The sequence below is a fragment of the Pseudoliparis swirei genome, chromosome 23 (assembly GCF_029220125.1).
Source record: "Pseudoliparis swirei isolate HS2019 ecotype Mariana Trench chromosome 23, NWPU_hadal_v1, whole genome shotgun sequence".
In the NCBI taxonomy this organism is placed as follows: domain Eukaryota; kingdom Metazoa; phylum Chordata; class Actinopteri; order Perciformes; family Liparidae; genus Pseudoliparis; species Pseudoliparis swirei.
In genome coordinates, this window is record NC_079410.1 from 15,540,316 (window position 1) to 15,557,543 (window position 17,228).

Sequence of the window (17,228 nt, forward strand, 5' to 3'; positions counted from 1 at the left end):
TGTTCAGCTAACTCCTCACGACGAAACCGTCCTCTTCCTAGTATCGGGTCATGTGACCCGGACCTTTGGTTTCCCCACTGAGCACTGGTCCCAAGTCCATGACACTCAAACTTCCCAACTGACATTAAATGCATCCATCCTAAATACACACGCCCTCTAAAGCCACGTCCTTGAGGGTTTGGGTTCTTTCATTGACTCAAAGTGCAGAACAATGAAACAGATTTCTTTGAATTACACAAACTTCTTTTATTCAGAAACATGCTCGACCAATGACATCCCATTTCTTTTAAAAAACCCACTTCCAAGTCATCTTATTCTACAAAAACAATGGCAATTTGTACATATAAAAAATAAAAATACAAGAAGAAAGATGACACAACAAAACCTCTGCAGTGTGTTGACAGCCTGAATGGATCCAGGTGTTCTCACTTTGTTACAGGTACTAACAACAGAGCCATGGAGTCTCTTGAGATCCAGAAGAACCGCTGTAATCCCGTTATGGATTTTGCGTGACTGTACTGAGGTTGGGCGACTCGTGGAGGCTTTGGCGTTTCCGGTGTGCCGCCTCACATCGGGTAGTTGAGCACCACGTCCTGCTTGGCCAGCTCCAACAACATGGGGTCATCGAAGAACTTGCTGATGCTCACATCCTCACTCAGACCCTGAAGAACAACAAACACGTGAGATCAGGCAAGAAGATACGACGACAACTCCACTGATAAAAGGGGAAGCGAGCAAAGGCTCACCTTGCGCCTTCGGGTCTTGATCATGAACTCTCTGGCCAGGTGGGGGGCCGGCTGAGGCTCTAGAGGCCTGATCACAATACTCTTGTCCAGCGGGTCACCGGGAACAATCTGAAAGGAAATAGTAAATGTCGTGAACCCAGAGAGGAGAAGCCCACGGCAGCGTCCTCTGAGGAGCAGCGCGACGACGTCAAGCGTACAAATCATCTTGAGCTCCAACAAACTGAGTGGGCACTTCTAATCGCGGCTCCGACCTTTCACTAAATCTCTGATTCAGTTGGAAGTCTGTCCGACTCTTCGAGTCAGGAGTGCGTCCGTCAACATGATGGAAAAGCAACGTGAAAAGTGCCACTGCTTCAGTTTGTGACCAGTGCAATGTGAGCAGGTTGAGTTAGACGAAGTGGTCACGTGCTTCTAAAATGAGTCACTCAAATCCATTTCCTTCAGGAGCTCACCGCAAAAACCAACACGACATGTTTCATTGCATTGAGGGGGAAAGTATCAAATATCCATGACGGAGTGGAGGAGGACATTTGGGAGAGTGGGCTGAATAAGACGTTCCCGTCCTCGGGGGAAGATTAAACGGGAACAAATAAATCAATGGAGCGGATGAAGCCCAATCAACAGATGGGAGAGCGCTGTAACTCAACACGGTGCCGCCTGCATGCAACACATCATCAAACTAATGAGGGAGGCTCACAGAGCCTCTCCAGTTTATTGGGGCAAACAACACAGTTCAGGGACTCCCCTGTTCTTCTGATTTTCGAGGGCAGCTCAATCAATACGTGCCGACAGGAATAACGTCCGTTAACGCCCGGAGCGGAGGAGAAGATTCAGAGAGTTGATTGGGTCCGATTCAAACTCTGCAGCAGCCCTTCAGACGGTAAATTGATCAGGCGATTGGTTTTGGACCCGAGGAGTGCTGTCGGGGAGGGAAAAGGGTATTTCCTGTTCTGCACCAACAACCCCAGAGAAGGCGATCTGGAAATAAATCATCACACTTGGCCACGTGACGACAGGAAGTTAAAAAAACAAAAAACCTTCTTTTAGCTGATGAACAAAACATTTCAGAAATAATCCAAGAAGAAAATCTGATTGAGCAACTGCTTAGTGCCTTGCTTTATATTAAGTATATAAAGAAATGGTGTTATGATTTATACTTAAAAGATATTCCTATGCCAACCACAATGACAGCTAAATGATAAAAGCTAAATATACTGCTCAGTACGATAAAACATGATAACACGAGCTAGAACAATCTTTGGGGTTTGTAGAATCATGTAAATAAATAATTGATGTTTCTTGTTTCACACTTTTCACCTCAGGGGGAAAACACATTGAATATGTGCACTGAGGAGACATTCTCTTCCACATGGATGACTTTGCCATGAGGTATTCATCTACCATAAGAGGGGTTTATTTCCCCCGACACAGCTCTGTGCAGACACACACAGACAGTTACACTCTACTTAAAAATTAATGACTCGACAAACCACATCAGAAGCATTTTAGCAAGAGTGGCAGACATGAGCACGAGGTTTGACACTCTGCTGCACACGCTGCCAGTTATGTGGTGCTCGTGACAGAAAGCTACAACATTTAAGGATCAGGTGTGTCATCTTTACAGAGCTTTTTTTATTTTATCATGCCAAAAAAAAAAGTCTTAATGTTTACGATGCTTATAATAAATAAAATATTGGGATTTCTTAGTTCATGTATTCTCACAACTGCAAGTCCAAAATAAGCTGTGGAGCCAAAAAACTAATTTAATCAGACATGTATTATATAACAATTCATCCCCATGTCTGCTGACTTATAAAAATGAGTATTACGTGAAGTTAAATGATGTGTTCCAATCTTGTCTATATTCCATGACAGCGACAACAAAATATAAAAGTCTGGTTCCTTACCAGTCAATATTTTCGACAAAAAAAAAATTGCTACGAAAAACGCGGAATGAGCAGATTTATAATAAAAAACATTGTTTCCAAGGAAGAGTCGATGAAACGGCGTTAGAGAGGGATCTCTAAACAGCCAGATGACCAATTAAGAGAACAATAACTCCTGAAACGTACACTCGGCTCAATGGCATCCAACTGGAGAATTGGCACCAATACTTCATCTCGATGTGCCGTCTGCTATTTGCATCACGTGCATTAAGACACGCTTTCCCTCTGTATCCTGGTCATTGGGAAGGAAAGCTGGTTGGCTCACCTGCCAGTGGTGGAACACCGACAGGGCGAACGCCTGTCCCTGTGTGTGTGTGCGAAGGTCCGTCTCAAAGCCGAAGGAGTCGATGGCCGGGATGAACGCCTTTATGGTGTAGAGAGGAGACCCTGGGATAGGTGCATCCTGGGTGACGTGACCTCTGTTGGGTGGCAAACACGGGACCACAGTTTTAAAAGCTCAAACACTTGCATTTCATTATTATGGATATTCTCCACGTGTTACATTTCTGCCTTTTTTAATACGAGAAATTCGTAGAATGAGAATGCCAACCTTCTCCGAGCGAGCACCGTGTAGACCGCAGAGACGCAATCAGCTGGAGCCTGAACCTCGACAAAGTAATAGGGCTCCATCAACCTTGGAGTGGCCTGTGACACAAGGGAGACCAACACATTAAAGGATGGACGAAGCCGTATAGCCGGGCCATGTACGGCGACGACAGCCATTAATGCCTCATGAGATGAGATGAGAGATGCCAAAACTGGGAAAGAGGAAAGATATCGCACGACAATTAAAAGAGAACGCAGTCAGCAAAATCCAAACCGTAATCATGATAATGGAACATTAAAGAAAGTAAAGATGAGAATGAAGGCAGGAGGAGCCAGTGGCAGATGAGGAGGAGGAGGAGGATCTCACCATGAGGAAAGCAGAGTACACCACTCTCCTGGCGGTCGGGATGACCTGGCCGCCGCCTCGGTGGAGAGGCTCCTGAGCGATGACTGCGTCAAGGATCTTAAACTTGACATTCCTGATGGCTGAGAGGAGCAGAAAGACTTTTTGAGACTCAACACTCGGGAGGAAAAATGCATCATCCTGTTCGCTCGATGGTACCAATAGAAGAGCGGAATGAAAAAAATCTGTTTGCTTGTAAAAACCGACATGTTTCAGGGGTAAAAAAAAAAGTAGAGGACTCACGCTCATCACACAGAGGCCCCTCTCTGGTGCCCCACTGGAAGCCCTGAACGATGCTGTCCTTGACCGAGCCGAGCAGCGCCTTGTCCACCTTCAGGAGAAGAGAAGACGTCACGAGAGGAACAAAAACGCTATTCCATGTTTCTGTCGTCCTGACTCACTTTCTCATGGTTTCTTTTTTCCATTTTTGTCAAACAAAGGTTTTATGATTGCTTCGTGTTTATATAATAATGTTTTAAATAATGTCATTATTGTCATCAAGTTGAAGGTTGAAAGTAGTTACTTACTGGTCACCGGGTAAGAAGTTCTAGATTAGAAATGATATCTTTTCAATGTGCAACAATTTCAAGGTTTTTGTGAAGCAAAACCGCCAAACATGTTGCATCTAGTTCCTCATAGTTACGGATGTACCGCTTCTTCCGTTTATAAATTGTATATTTGGGGGTTTGAACTATTGACCTGATAAAACGGTTTGGTTAAGACTCTTTGGACTCTGGGATGTTGTATTCAAAAACTTAATCCACAAAGAAAATAGTTGTTCCACAATACAGCAAAGGAACCGACATTTAACCCTCCTGTTACCTTCGGGTCAATTTGACCCCATTCAATGTTTAACCCTCCTGTTACCTTTATATTTACTGACATATTTTACCCTTGGGGTCAATTTGACCCCAGCAATTAAAACCTCCAGAAAATTATTAGAATTAATATTGTTTCCCAAGTTTAAGTGTGAGGTACTTTATGTTTGTTTGTTGACTACCTAAATAGCCCTTTAAATATATAAAAAAGTTGATATTTCTTATATGTTTGACACAGTGAAAAACAGCCTGGGGTCAAATTGACCTGAAAGAACACCGACATTAAACATTGAATGGGGTCAAGTTGACCCTAAGGTAACAGGAGGGTTAAAAGACGGAGATCTATCAGCCATGATTGGTTGGTAGAAACTCACCTCAGAGGGCAGGGTGTCATCTACGAGGATGTTTGGTCCCGTGGTGTCCGGCCCGAAGGCCCAGATGGACCTGGCAGCCAGCAGATCCCAGTCGTACTTGGTCTGGAAGAACTCGCCCAGCTTTTTCCTGCCGTGAGGAAACAGAAGTGGTTGAAAGGAGGAGTGCGTCGTGCGTCAGCGGGAACATTAAGGAGATTGGTTGATCGGGGGGGCAGAGGGGCTAATGGACGAGGAGAGCGGAGGTTCAGTTTAATGGCGTGTGAAGTATGACACTTCTTTGGCACGCTGGCACCGCTGGGTCCAGATGGCCTAACAGATGAGCCGAGGACTGACAGGAAGCCGCGCTCCAGCAATACAAGCACTCACACACACACACTCGCCATGTCACAGGAACATTCAAGCTTTTAGTGACTGATTCTATAACTGAGATATCTGATCAATTGACGGGTTTAAATGACAAAACACTTTTCACAGAAGCGCTCTTCTGTACATCCATTTCTATTTTTGATTAAAGAGTTATACTATAGTGAACATTGATCTTATATTTAGCATTTCTTACATTCAAACTGACATGGTGAAGCAGAAATACATATTTACTGTCACGACGTTTTCAAAACTTTAAAAGAGACCGAAGTGAAAAAATAATTGAAAAAAACATTAGACTGATTTATAGCGCCGCTATCAAATGGCAACACTTTATGGATTTAGAAATATTATACACAAATCCATAACCGTTTTTTATTTTTTAAAAGGACTATTTTAGCCCTGGGGTTTCCTATATCTTTCTATCTTCTTCAATAACCACATTTAATCAAAGAACCAATCACCGAGCTGGCTCCGTTATACATGCTTACCCAGGAAATAATTTAAACTAATGATCGGCCAGAGTGGTTCTAATATCTGGAGAAATTAATAAGGCTACTGCCATATCAGAAGGAAATGGGGGAAATCTACAAGATGAAAGGCACATTAAGTCATTTCAATGAAGGGATCACTCGTTCCATGTGTGTGAGGCGATATCCGCTCCATCGTACCTGTTCCATGTGATCTGCACCACTTCGTTCTCGATGTCCTCGGCCAGCCCCTTCTCCAAGGGCTCCGCGATCATGGTGATCTTATTCCTGTCAATCACATCGCACGGCTGTCAATCACTCATTCTGTGGCCATAGGGAAGGACTAACGCTGACGGGGACTCCACACTGAGCACAAAGTGAACTCCAAACAAAGAAATACAACATCGAAGAGTCTCAAGACAGTCCGTCAGAAAGAAGAAACTTTTTGAGAGAGGAAATTATCAGAGCTGCGAGTTAAGTGATAATTGACCAAAAGCATGATTTCTTGTAATTGTATGTTTGGATAAGATCGAGACAATATCATGATACGCACTTTTTGTTTGGCGTCTCAGCGAAGCACTTGAGTGATGATGTCTCTACGACCGTTTCACAGAAGGTCACGACGGGGTCAGCAACCTGGGGACAAAGACGAGCACGATTAAACACAGGAACAAAAAGGCTCCACTCGTGTTGATTTTCGAAGGTCGTGAGAATAATTACTTTAATGTCGATCTCAGAGTACATCTTGCGCAAGTCGTGCATGACGCAGTCCAGGTAGAGCTCTCCTGTCCCTAAGATCACATGCTCTCCAGACTCCTCCACCTGAGAGACAAAGACGGAAAGCAAATCATAATTTACACAGTTGAGGAGCAAAACAATTACTGTTAAAACAGTTTTAACTTTTCAGATTTGTCCTTCCTGGAGGATCCATATTCGTATTTTATTTCCCAGGGAACCATTTCAAGAGGCTACCAAGTCAAAACAGAATGAATGTAACCTCAGTAATTACTAGTTTATGCCGCTATCGTGATTTACATTTACACGTGTTGAAAGCATATTGCTGTCGTTGTGTGCGACAGACCTTGGTGGTGAGAGACGGGTAGCTCTTGTTGACCTTCCTTAGCCCGTCCAACATTTTCGGCAGCTCTGATGGGTTGACGGGCTCCACTGCGATCTTTATAACTGATGCCGTGTTGAACTTCAGTGGCCTGAAAATCTGAGCCTGTCAGAGAAAGTACAACAAATGTAAACTATGCCGTTTTCCACAAGGACATTTTAAAAGCTCTCCGTGGTATTTCTCGCTTCAATCTCACCTCTTCGTTCCCTCTGGGCTCCGTGATCGTTGCGGTCTTGACGATTGGCTGGTCGCAACCTTCGATTAGAACCCAGTTGCCAGCGGGAACTCGGTTCACTTCGATTTGGTATCTAAAGCGGTGACGGGACAATGCGGTTTAAATAAAACTACAATGACCGCCTCGCAGTCGTTTGCCTCCAACCAGACACACAGCTTACCTCCAATAAGTAAAAGTCATCATCAAAATGAACACAAAAGTATTGAGTGAACAATTAATTGAGAAGCGAGTCACTTAAGATAAAACATTTTTCAAGTATTAGTTTGTGATAGAATGACACGTCATGATCTCCTGATGATGTAACCTGCCACGTTTACACCAGACAATGACCGCAGTCTGTATTTCTTCAATGAGACCCCAAACAGTATATTACTATTATACTCTAATAAGTACACCAATAGCTCTAGATTTACATGGATTTACACACAACCCTTGCACTGTACCTGGCAACTGAAATCCAGAGACGGCCCACAGTGCAGACCTGGGAGTCCTCCTCATCTTCAAGGGTGTAGTTCTCTCCTAGAACCTTGACCGGCTGACCGGCCTGAATGGTCCCGCTCAGCACTCGGCCAAACGCATGGAACTGAACGCCGTCCTCCGTGCTGTACATCTTGGTGGTGTGGCACATCAAAGGACCCTGAGGGCGAGAGGCAAGAGGTGAGCAGGAAACAAGAGAGATAGTCTTACCTCTGGAATGTGACATTTCTTCCCAAAAAAATCAACAAACAAAGACAAGAAGGCTTTGGCAAAAGGCAGCAAGACTTTTAAAGGAACTTGGAAAACTGTTATCAATGTCTGGTATCGTCTTAAATTGGCTAATTCCAAAACAATTAAAACGGCCTATTGGTTTAATCTGTATGAGCAGCTGGAATAACGAGATAGAGATTGCCGCATTTTGCAGTTAATTGGCGTATCTGCTCCTCACCACCCACTAAACAGGAGATTCCTGCTCTGCTTCGTTAATACTCACGTCAGGGTCGCACTCGACCATGGCCTCACCCAGGTCCGTGTCCAGACCTCCAGCATATGTGTGCTCTATCTTGTTCCTAGCACCCTCCTGTGGTGAGGGGATGTGATGTACACACATGTCCACAAAGCCTGTAGAGAAGAAATGTGTGAATGACTTAACATTGATATAACATGTTTACTAATCATGATCATTGCTATTCAGATTAAATTTATATTCAGGAGCAGATATATTGAATAAAGCAGCGAGACAGATAAAGTGCCTCTGAGAGTCTGCAGTACTGTTCATATTACTTTACTCAGACATACAATGCCATGAAAAATAAATAACGTTGTTCTACATGTACAACAAAGAAATAATAAAAATACTGACAAACAAAAGATTACGCCTTACCAGTGAACTCTCCAAAGAAGCGGTTACAGACCAGCCTCAGCAAAGGTCTGATGTTCAGCTTCAGTTCCTCTTTAGTCAGGTGGATCCCCAGTTCATCCAGAACTCTGGGAAGAGACGTGTCCACGTCGCCAACCACCTAGACACACAGAAGATTTGGGTGAGTCTGCGATTGGGCTTGTTGTGTTGCTTTGCTACACAAACATGTGTTTGCCATGTCTAACCTGCGAGAGGATTTTGTAGAGAGGCTCCAGAACAAATTCCACAAAGCTGCGCTGAGAGTTACTGCTGGGAGCTTTCTTTGTGAACTTGCGACTGAACAAAATAACAGAAGATGGCAGATATCATAAGAATGTGTGAAGAGAGGATCGCTAGCATTAAATATTAGCATCAAGTCCAAATTTGATACTCACGTTTTGGGGTTGAAATAAATGTCTCCCCAAAGCCTCTTGGCAAACTCATTATAGTTGATGTCACCTGCGAAGAACAAAGTTAACACTTGACCAATTGCACGAGGCATAAGATGAGAAACGGGACGTGCCGGTGTCAGTTCATGCTGAAGAGCCTTACCATAGGTGTCCGAGTAGATCTTTGCAAAGGACCCCAGTGTGAAACAGACACTGTACTGAGAGCTGGCAAAGCACACATTTCCAAGGAGGGGAGACACCACCAAGTTCTCATCTGTGGAGTAAGTGCTGTGAAGGAGAAATGACCATAAAGTGTCTGATGTTGTCACCTTTTTTCCCCACCAATAAGTAGCACTACATCTCATGAAGCTATGCATGCCCTCTAAACAGTGTGCACGTGATGGGTTTTAAGTATTACCTGAGCAAACCATTGACCTCATCCACAATGTGGCGCAGTTTATAATAAGCATCGGTAGGAGGCAGTTTGAGCTCCCCAATGAGCCGGTCCACCTTGTTGATGCAGATGGTGATGGCCATACGCTCCTGAACGGCATGTTTGATCAGGCGCTCTGTGTTCAGCATCACCTGAGCAGAGATACAAAAGGCAAAGTTCAAAGTTACTATCTGCCGTGGAAAATAACTGGTACCACTGAGTGAGTCCACTTGAGCAGCGCTGTTTTTAGGGTTGAGCAACATTGACAAACGTGCAGGATTTGGAGACCGTGAAAGAAAGAAAAGGATCGACTCACTCCTTCTGCTGCATCTATGAAGAGGACTATACCGTCTGACAGCCGGATGCTAGCAGTGACCTCATCAGAGAAGTTCACGTGTCCTTAGGAGGGAGACACAAGGTTCACTTTCTGCTGAGATACACCAAAACAAACCACCCAACATACATTCAGTAACACCACATTCAGACGTGCATTATACCTGGTGTATCCATGATGTTGAAAAGGTAGGACTTTCCTCTGGAGTCTGGCAGGACCAATGTGATGGGGGCGCTCTTGATACCAACGCCTCTCTATGGATCGAACAAGCACAAGGTAGAAATAATCTTTGCAGGAGGGGGAACCTAACTATATCAGCTCAAAGCTTATTTCTTAATGATTTCTGGCAAATTGTTCCTGAAACCTCCACACTAAAGTTAAGATGTAAAATACAACAGTATTCTTTTGTGGATCATAGTTCCATGTTTGCAATTCTGTGTCGGTCTAATATAGGGGAAATCAATATTTTAGGATATAGTGAGTGTTTTTATGATTATAGAACAATACAACAAAACCACTCACCTCCTGTTCTGTAAAGAGGATGTCTGTGTATCGGAGCTGAAAAGGTAAAATCACATTAGTTCTTCTGTAATACACAGAATAAGAGTGTAATAATGTTCATGATTCCAGTCGACACTCACATCCACATCGTCTCTCTTCCTGATTTCTGGGTGCGTCTGTTCAATCAGGCAGTCCACGAAACAGGTCTGAACAGAAAAAATAATGAATTAGATTCACAGAGGAGTCCAAAGAGCAGCCATGGTATTAGCATATGCTCCAAAACCTTCATATCCTCATACATTTTGCATCTTAAGAACACATGTCCTCTTTGGCTATATGCCACAGAAGAGCAGTGAAGTGATTCATCACTTAATGAACAGGCGGGATGCCAAGCCAACAACTCCTGCCAGAACTAAAAGGTATATATATATTTATTCGGCAGCAACGCAATGCAACGAATCAGTCAATAAGCCAAAACTCTTTGGTTAGTTTACGTCTGTAATAACAGCCGGAAAGTTGCATACCTGTTATCTAAACTGCTAAAGTCAATTGAAAAACTGCAGTGAAGATGATATCGAAATCCTTTCGTTTACAAACAGGCTCAGTAGTGAATGACTGTCCGGTGAGTTGACAGATTCTGTGTTTTTGCCGTTTTGCGCACATTAGTAAGTTTGTTTCAACCAATAAGCCGGGTGCGTTTTGGGTGGAGTGGGCACGGCGCCGGACTCTTACATGTATATACACTTTTAAATGTTACATTTCTTAAGTCTTTAACTTAGGAGGCAATTTGACCATGTGGGCTCAGACAAATTTGGCGTGCAGCTAGCACGCCAGTATTAATTGTGTCTTAATGCCGTGAGTACTTTTTAAGGCACTATACAAATAAAATGTATTATTATTAATGAGAACTCAACTCCTGGCATTCTTTGCCACTTATTTTTGAAGGAAGGAAAAACACAATAGATGTGAACCCGCTTTTCATTTAAATGAAGAGTTGTGCAGTGAGTCTTATTCATGCTGATGGGAAAAGTGACTGAACAGAGTTTGGTGTGGTGTAATTGTGTTTGGTCGCCCTGGCCAGCACATCCGCCTGGCCGAAGCAGTCAACCTATACTGTAGGGGAAACACTGCCCTCACTAAAAATAAAAAGCTGAAAGAGATGCAGCCATAAGACGAGCTCTAACCTTGCCGTGGTGAAGATGACCACACAGGGTGACGTTGCGGATTAGCTCAGGACCGTCCATCAGATCAGCAAGGAATCTGCCGAGATAGAAAAGGGTTATCAGAACTTGAAAGACACACAGCAAACACATGTAAATAAATAGGAAATACAAAAGATTGAGTTAAGCGCTGTTGTACCAGAAACTGTCTTGATGTACATTTGCATCGTCAGACCTTATTGGCCGAAAAAAACCAACGCATCATGTGCATATTCACGAAGATGACTTACTCCATATCATAAACAGTGGTAGGTAACTCCTGCTCCATCAGGGTGAACCGCTTGTGCTTCACAGGCTTGATGATGGGCTCTGGAGTGAAGAGAAAACAAGAGTATTTGTATGGATCGGAATATAACAAAACATAATAAATATGTGAGAGCATTTAAAAAAAAATACTATGTACTTTACTGTAAATCTGGCTACACTGTTCTTTGTATCTAACCTGTGAGAGGTTGTGTGTCTTCCTCTTGGACTATAGTTTCCACTTCGGGTCCATAAACCTCCTCTGCTGTAGGATAGTACTTCTTGTCCTCATGCAGCACCACCTCCATGCCAGGGACATCCTCATCAGCATCAGCAGGCTCATCATCTTCATCATCATCAGCCTGCACAAGGAGAGTGTAATTACCATGACATGTTAGCACATATTGCATTAAAAGTACCACCAGGTCAACGGTTTAGACATATTTAAGACTACCTCGTCAACGTCTCTGTCCACTGCATCCAGATCATCTTCATCGTCATCAGAGTCGAGCTCTGGGCCGATGTAGTTTCCAAACTCGTCATACAGATCAGCCTCCATCTTGTAGAGAACTGAAAGAAGGGTCATGGGTTAAATAATAGCAAATAGTTTCGCTCATTTCCTAGAGACAATATATGAATTAGATCCAATGCAAAAACAGTTTTGCGGAGACAAAAATGGAGATGAAATGAGTCCATACCACCTGTCTCTGAGGTGGAGGACGGAAGGACAGGATACAGCGAGAATTGTCTAAATTTGCATTATCAATGTTATGTCATGTTCACGTCTCATTAGTAATACAAATGTGTCTTAGGTGAATTAAGTGTTGGTCTTTTTCAAAAGCCGGTGATGACTTCACCAGTTTGCTCACAAATAACGTTACCGGCGTAAGTTATCAATAAAGCCAATGCTAACAATGTAGCACAACATGCACCACGACAGATACTCATCAGATGACTTCCGTCGTAAAAACATCGGTCTTAAGTGAGAGGTTTTCAATGATTATAAATAAACATCTCCTTGTGTTTGCAATGTTAGTAGCAAAGTCAAAAACTAGCATGCTAGTCAGCTAACAAGTACAGCAATGAATGACTTGGAGGCGACGTTTCAGTAGTTCAGTAGTTCAGATCAACGGAGCTTGAAGTTTATCATCCGGAAGTAACATATAACTAACAGGCTACGAAACCGACTCACCTGTGATCTGTTATAATGCCCTCAGCAAAGATTATTATCGAAACGAGATAGAAGTTTGGAGCGTATTCAGATAAATAATTTCCTAAAAAGCGCCATGCGCACCAGATACTACTTCCGGTTTTCTTCTTCTATTGACATGAGGGCAGTTAGGGCTCACTAGCGCCCCCAACAGGAGAGGGGTTCTACTACATCGACCTTTCACATCAGATATTTTCGCTTTCTTGCTTCAATACCTCGAATCATGTTATACTATTACAATATGCATAGTCACAGCACACGTCAGCACCTTTCAATGGAAACGTGTTATCGTGAATTGCTTTACCGGAAATATTAGCGTGCCTACTCTAGCTTGGCGTGTGTGTGGATGACACTCGTGCATTCGGTGCCATCCCGTGGACAAGGTATGCCACTAAAACTGACTATTTAGAAAGTTTTATTTTGTACGTGTTGACCGAAAGATTAAGAGTATATCTCTCTGCAATTCATTGAAAATATAGCATAGCCGTGTGGCAAATTAAACTTAATTAATAGCCGCTGTGCTATAATGGGCTTATAACAGACATACAATAATTGTCATAAAGAAATGACTCTCACACTGTTTTCCGGTGAAATAGATGGCCATGTAGTTTTGCATCGTCACCACTGAGGGGTAGTGCACATTTATTTATGATAACATCAATTATAAATATAACCCTAACTATACTTTTTAGATAAGGGCAGTTTCTTTAGAATAATTAACTCCCATTAGAATTAATGGTAAAAAAAGCCACCAAAATTAATAATTTAACTCTCAGAACACTATACTTCAATGTTCGGGAAAGCTTAGACTTTGAGCATTACTTGCATAATTTGGATTTCTAAACTTTGTTCCATTAGGTACCTACATGGGACTTTAACATTAACTTGCATGCAGTTTCTATATGGTGTACATGATTGCTGTGCTACAAACAACCGCTGTCATAGAAGTGAAGTATAAAACAAGTACTTACTGATGTTTAAATATATAATATGGCATTTTCTAAGATACATGTTTGTGATTAGCAGGGTGGGTGAATGTTGATGAGGTTTGATAATACATGCAGACACAGGCAGGGTTTCAGTTGATGGCTTTATTCCGGCTGGTGTTAATATATTGTTCAGTAGGCCTGGCCTACACAGTAAAGATACAGACTGATAGACAAATTAAAAAATTATAAAAATGCAGATAAATTAAACACACTTGTTATTATAGAGCACCCCATTTATTGGTTGGCATAAACATCTAACATGTTTAAATATTGCTAGAGGCCTAAACACTCATATGTCCATACTGACCAAATATAACATTTAAATGCAACATCTCCAATTACAGATTAGTATTATTGTTTATTATAATAGACTGTCCGTACCTACAAACGTTAAAGATATAGCATAACCGTAGGTCTAAATCTTTACAACAAAGCACTGATATGCAATCGATTTCCTTTCTCATTTAACTGTTGATGATGACTGGGCCTGTCCTGAGAATGACCCCCGGACCAAAACGTGAGGCTGAACTATAAGACACGTGAGAAGCTGAACACGTGACACTGGACGATAAGGCACGTGTAAGCCGGACTTCAGATGGACCGTTTATTTCTACATACAATTAGTTGTATTGCCTTAACATTAATTTGTGGGACTATTTAACCTGAGAGTTTGACATCCTGTCAACTGGCCCCTTGTAATGATCTCCTCCCCCCCTCTCGGTCTCCACGTGACCCTCTACTCTGCCACCAGCTTCCTCAGCCTCTGCAGCACATCCTCCCCGCTGATCCACGGCACCGTGACCGCCTTGAACTCCCCGGGCATGGCCTCGTGGGTCTCCGTGATCAGCCGGTGCATGGGGAAATCCCGCCGCGGGAAAGCCACGTCCCGGGACCCGAGGGACAGCACCGGGCAGAAGTCGTTGGCTCCGTCCCCGACGTAGAAGACCCGCTGGTACGGGCGGCCCCGCTCCTGCGTCCTGCGGGCCACATATTCCCGGACGATCACCTGCTTGCACATGTTGCTGGGGCAGCGCATGCAGTCGTGGGAGTGGAAGGGCCGCAGCACCAGCCGGCCGTCCCGGTTGAAGGTGGCCGGGTTGCAGAAGATCTGGTGGAAGAGGGGGTGGGCCCCGGCGCGTCGGAGCCAGGCCTCGATGAAGAAGGTGTTGGAGTCGGACAGCAGCACCACCTCGAAGTCTTGCGGGGGCCGAGTGCGCAGGAACTGGAAGAGGGTGATCATGCCGGGGGTGGCCGGGATCTTCTCCATGGAGGTGCGGATGTCGCTCTCGGTGACGCCTTGCTCCGCCAGGTAGGCCAGCACGCGCTGCATGTACTCGTTGTAGCGGCCAGGTTGGTAGGTGTCCTTCAGCCAGACCGGGAGGTGCTGACCCGGGGCGGTCTGCACCACGACGTCGTCGCCGGTCTCATCCACGATGGTCTCATCAAAGTCGAAGAAGATGAGGAACCGCTTGTCGGAGGAGATGCTGGCTGAGTTGGAGGCCATGCTCTTTGCGTGTCTGGACTCGGTGGGCTCCCCCTCGCCTGGGGGATGGGGTGGGATATAACAGCAGTTGAATATTGAATCCCCCATGATTGACTGCCACAGCTCTGACTGTTACAGGCATCACATATCCACTCCTGCTCTCCTCCCACTTTCCAGCATCCCACGCAGGACGGAAGGTGGAGGCTAGACCAAGGAGGATTTCTGGGAAACATCAATGTATAAATAGATAAAGAGGTGGGGTTTGGGGTGGAGGTAGAAACTAGAGTAAAATATAGATTTAATATATGAAATACAAACATAATTTGAATACCATTGAAATATTTAGGACCATTGCTGAAAGAGAGCAAAGCAGTACTTTCTAACCAGAAGTCTCTGAAACAATGTGAGGGAATAAAAAAAGTAAGGAGCGGGGGGGGGGGGATCCTGCTCAGTTGAAGTTATACGAATAGAAGAGACGTAAGAATATACTCCGATCTGTCATGCTGCAAGCAAGCTAATGAACTGCATTCGAGGAACAAGCGCAACAGCCGCATTGGCACAGAGCGCGCAGTGCGTGCCCTCCTATACCTGTGATCGAAGCCGGTGTCAGTGGATCAGCTGATCTCACGTGTTTCCCGATTTCCTATCAAACTCCTTCAAGCTGTGCGGCTGGTTCTCCTGCGAGGAAGAGGAACACGTGATGAATACCATGATGAACCTCTGCTAAGTCCGTTTGGAAATTTACTCAGCCACCCTTATCTGCAGTAAACATACTTTTCTCAAAATATACTTTTTTTAATTAATAAAACAACAACAAAGGCAGAGTCTGGAATTAACTCGGCGCTCTTCTATCAACATTCTTGCAAAAAGCATTACTGTGGGTCACGCGCGCTGGTCCCGATCCCCGGTGTCGGTCACGTCCGATCCGGTGTCGTCGAGAGTAGACATTGTTCCGTCCGTCGGTCGGTAGGACGCGCGCTTTTATGTGACCCACCAGAGCCGCTGTGGACGGGATCGCGCCTCCAAGTCCGCCCATTTAATAGCAGCCTGCTGAGCGCGCGCACGGTACTTTTCAAGAGGAGAGAGAGCAATGGGAGGAAAGGAAGGGAGGCAAAAAGAGAGCGAACGACAGAATGCAAATATTCCGTTTTCCAAATAGCTAAATCCACACAATGTGTCCGTGCTGGTTCTTGCGTCACTGTGCAAACTCACTCACACACACACTTTGCACGAGAGTATGAGCGCCAGTTGAGACAGGAGGGAATACACTCTACTAGAGGTCTAAGAAAATACCAACGTCAACTGCACCCTTTACTGTATTTTTTAAGTGTCGTGTTGATCCTGTTTGGCGTCGGTAAAACATAGCGAATTATTGGCAGTCACAGAAAAATATGTGAATAATCTCAAGAGTTCATTTGAGTTCGTGGAAAACCTGCTTCAACATGATCAGGATTTGGGTCAGCATGGCCGTAAACTCGTTGGGGGGGGGGGGGGGGGAACACATAATTTGCTGTGAAGTTACTTAACCTTTGACCTCTAGAGCTGTACGGCATCTGAGAGTCTGATCGTAGGAAGTATACCTGAAGTAATAAATCCTTTTTTTTTAAACTGGAGCAATATGGTCCCTCCATTTGTTAGACACGGAAACAGGAGCAGCACCTCCTCGCCCAGAGCGATTAAAGAACCGCACTGCAACCTTCAGAGCGGTGGACACACGCCTGAAAAAACACATCCTCCTAATCTGCCTGCCGACAGACGCTGCCTCCTCTGCCCCACACTTAATGACTAACAGCTGGGTGGGCAGACTATTTTCAAACCCAAATGGGAACGGAGCTGTACAGCCGGTGTGTTATTATCTCCTCTGCTCGCTACCTGACCGCCCACTCTCCATCAGTGAGTCACTCGCACTTGTTCTCCACCCATCGGCCCGCTCTGCCATCTTATAGGACGGTGTGACTCATTGGTGCACCACTTAAAACCACCTACGGCGACGAGGGCACTGTTCATTTAACCGGCAACATTAGAAGTATTAA

At 44.3% G+C, this 17,228-nt stretch overlaps 2 protein-coding genes across 2 annotated transcripts; both read right to left on the reverse strand.

The window, feature by feature from the left end:
* Window positions 1-217: 217 nt before the first annotated feature.
* Window positions 218-12,791, reverse strand: eftud2 (elongation factor Tu GTP binding domain containing 2). Its single transcript, XM_056407747.1, has 28 exons — window positions 12,706-12,791; window positions 11,968-12,083; window positions 11,713-11,875; window positions 11,501-11,579; window positions 11,235-11,310; window positions 10,191-10,256; window positions 10,072-10,107; window positions 9,713-9,803; window positions 9,532-9,614; window positions 9,201-9,367; window positions 8,946-9,070; window positions 8,789-8,852; window positions 8,600-8,690; window positions 8,379-8,514; window positions 7,989-8,116; window positions 7,462-7,655; window positions 6,980-7,091; window positions 6,748-6,888; window positions 6,387-6,488; window positions 6,220-6,302; window positions 5,868-5,954; window positions 4,834-4,960; window positions 3,885-3,972; window positions 3,606-3,724; window positions 3,243-3,337; window positions 2,958-3,111; window positions 747-854; window positions 218-662 (listed from the first exon to the last, which is right to left on the reverse strand). The coding sequence occupies exons 2-28, from the start codon at window positions 12,070-12,072 to the stop codon at window positions 567-569; spliced, it is 2,916 nt and encodes a 971-aa protein (XP_056263722.1). The 5' UTR covers window positions 12,073-12,083; window positions 12,706-12,791; the 3' UTR covers window positions 218-566.
* Window positions 12,792-13,799: 1,008 nt separating this feature from the next.
* On the reverse strand, window positions 13,800-16,621 carry phospho1 (phosphoethanolamine/phosphocholine phosphatase 1). The gene is made up of 3 exons (XM_056406413.1): window positions 16,072-16,621; window positions 15,784-15,873; window positions 13,800-15,254 (listed from the first exon to the last, which is right to left on the reverse strand). The coding sequence occupies exon 3, from the start codon at window positions 15,214-15,216 to the stop codon at window positions 14,449-14,451; it is 768 nt and encodes a 255-aa protein (XP_056262388.1). The 5' UTR covers window positions 15,217-15,254; window positions 15,784-15,873; window positions 16,072-16,621; the 3' UTR covers window positions 13,800-14,448.
* Between the last annotated feature and the right edge of the window lie 607 nt (window positions 16,622-17,228).

Coding starts and splice junctions, on each gene's coding strand:
- eftud2 (XM_056407747.1), bottom strand. CDS start 12,072: ATGGAGGCTGATCTGTATGACGAGTTTGGAAACTACATCGGCCCAGAG. Junction 8,117..8,378: donor CTTCTTTGGAGAGTTCACTG/GTAAGGCGTAAT, acceptor TCTTCTCTACAG/GCTTTGTGGACATGTGTGTA. Junction 4,961..5,867: donor GTGCAGATCACATGGAACAG/GTACGATGGAGC, acceptor TCCTCACGGCAG/GAAAAAGCTGGGCGAGTTCT.
- phospho1 (XM_056406413.1), bottom strand. CDS start 15,216: ATGGCCTCCAACTCAGCCAGCATCTCCTCCGACAAGCGGTTCCTCATC.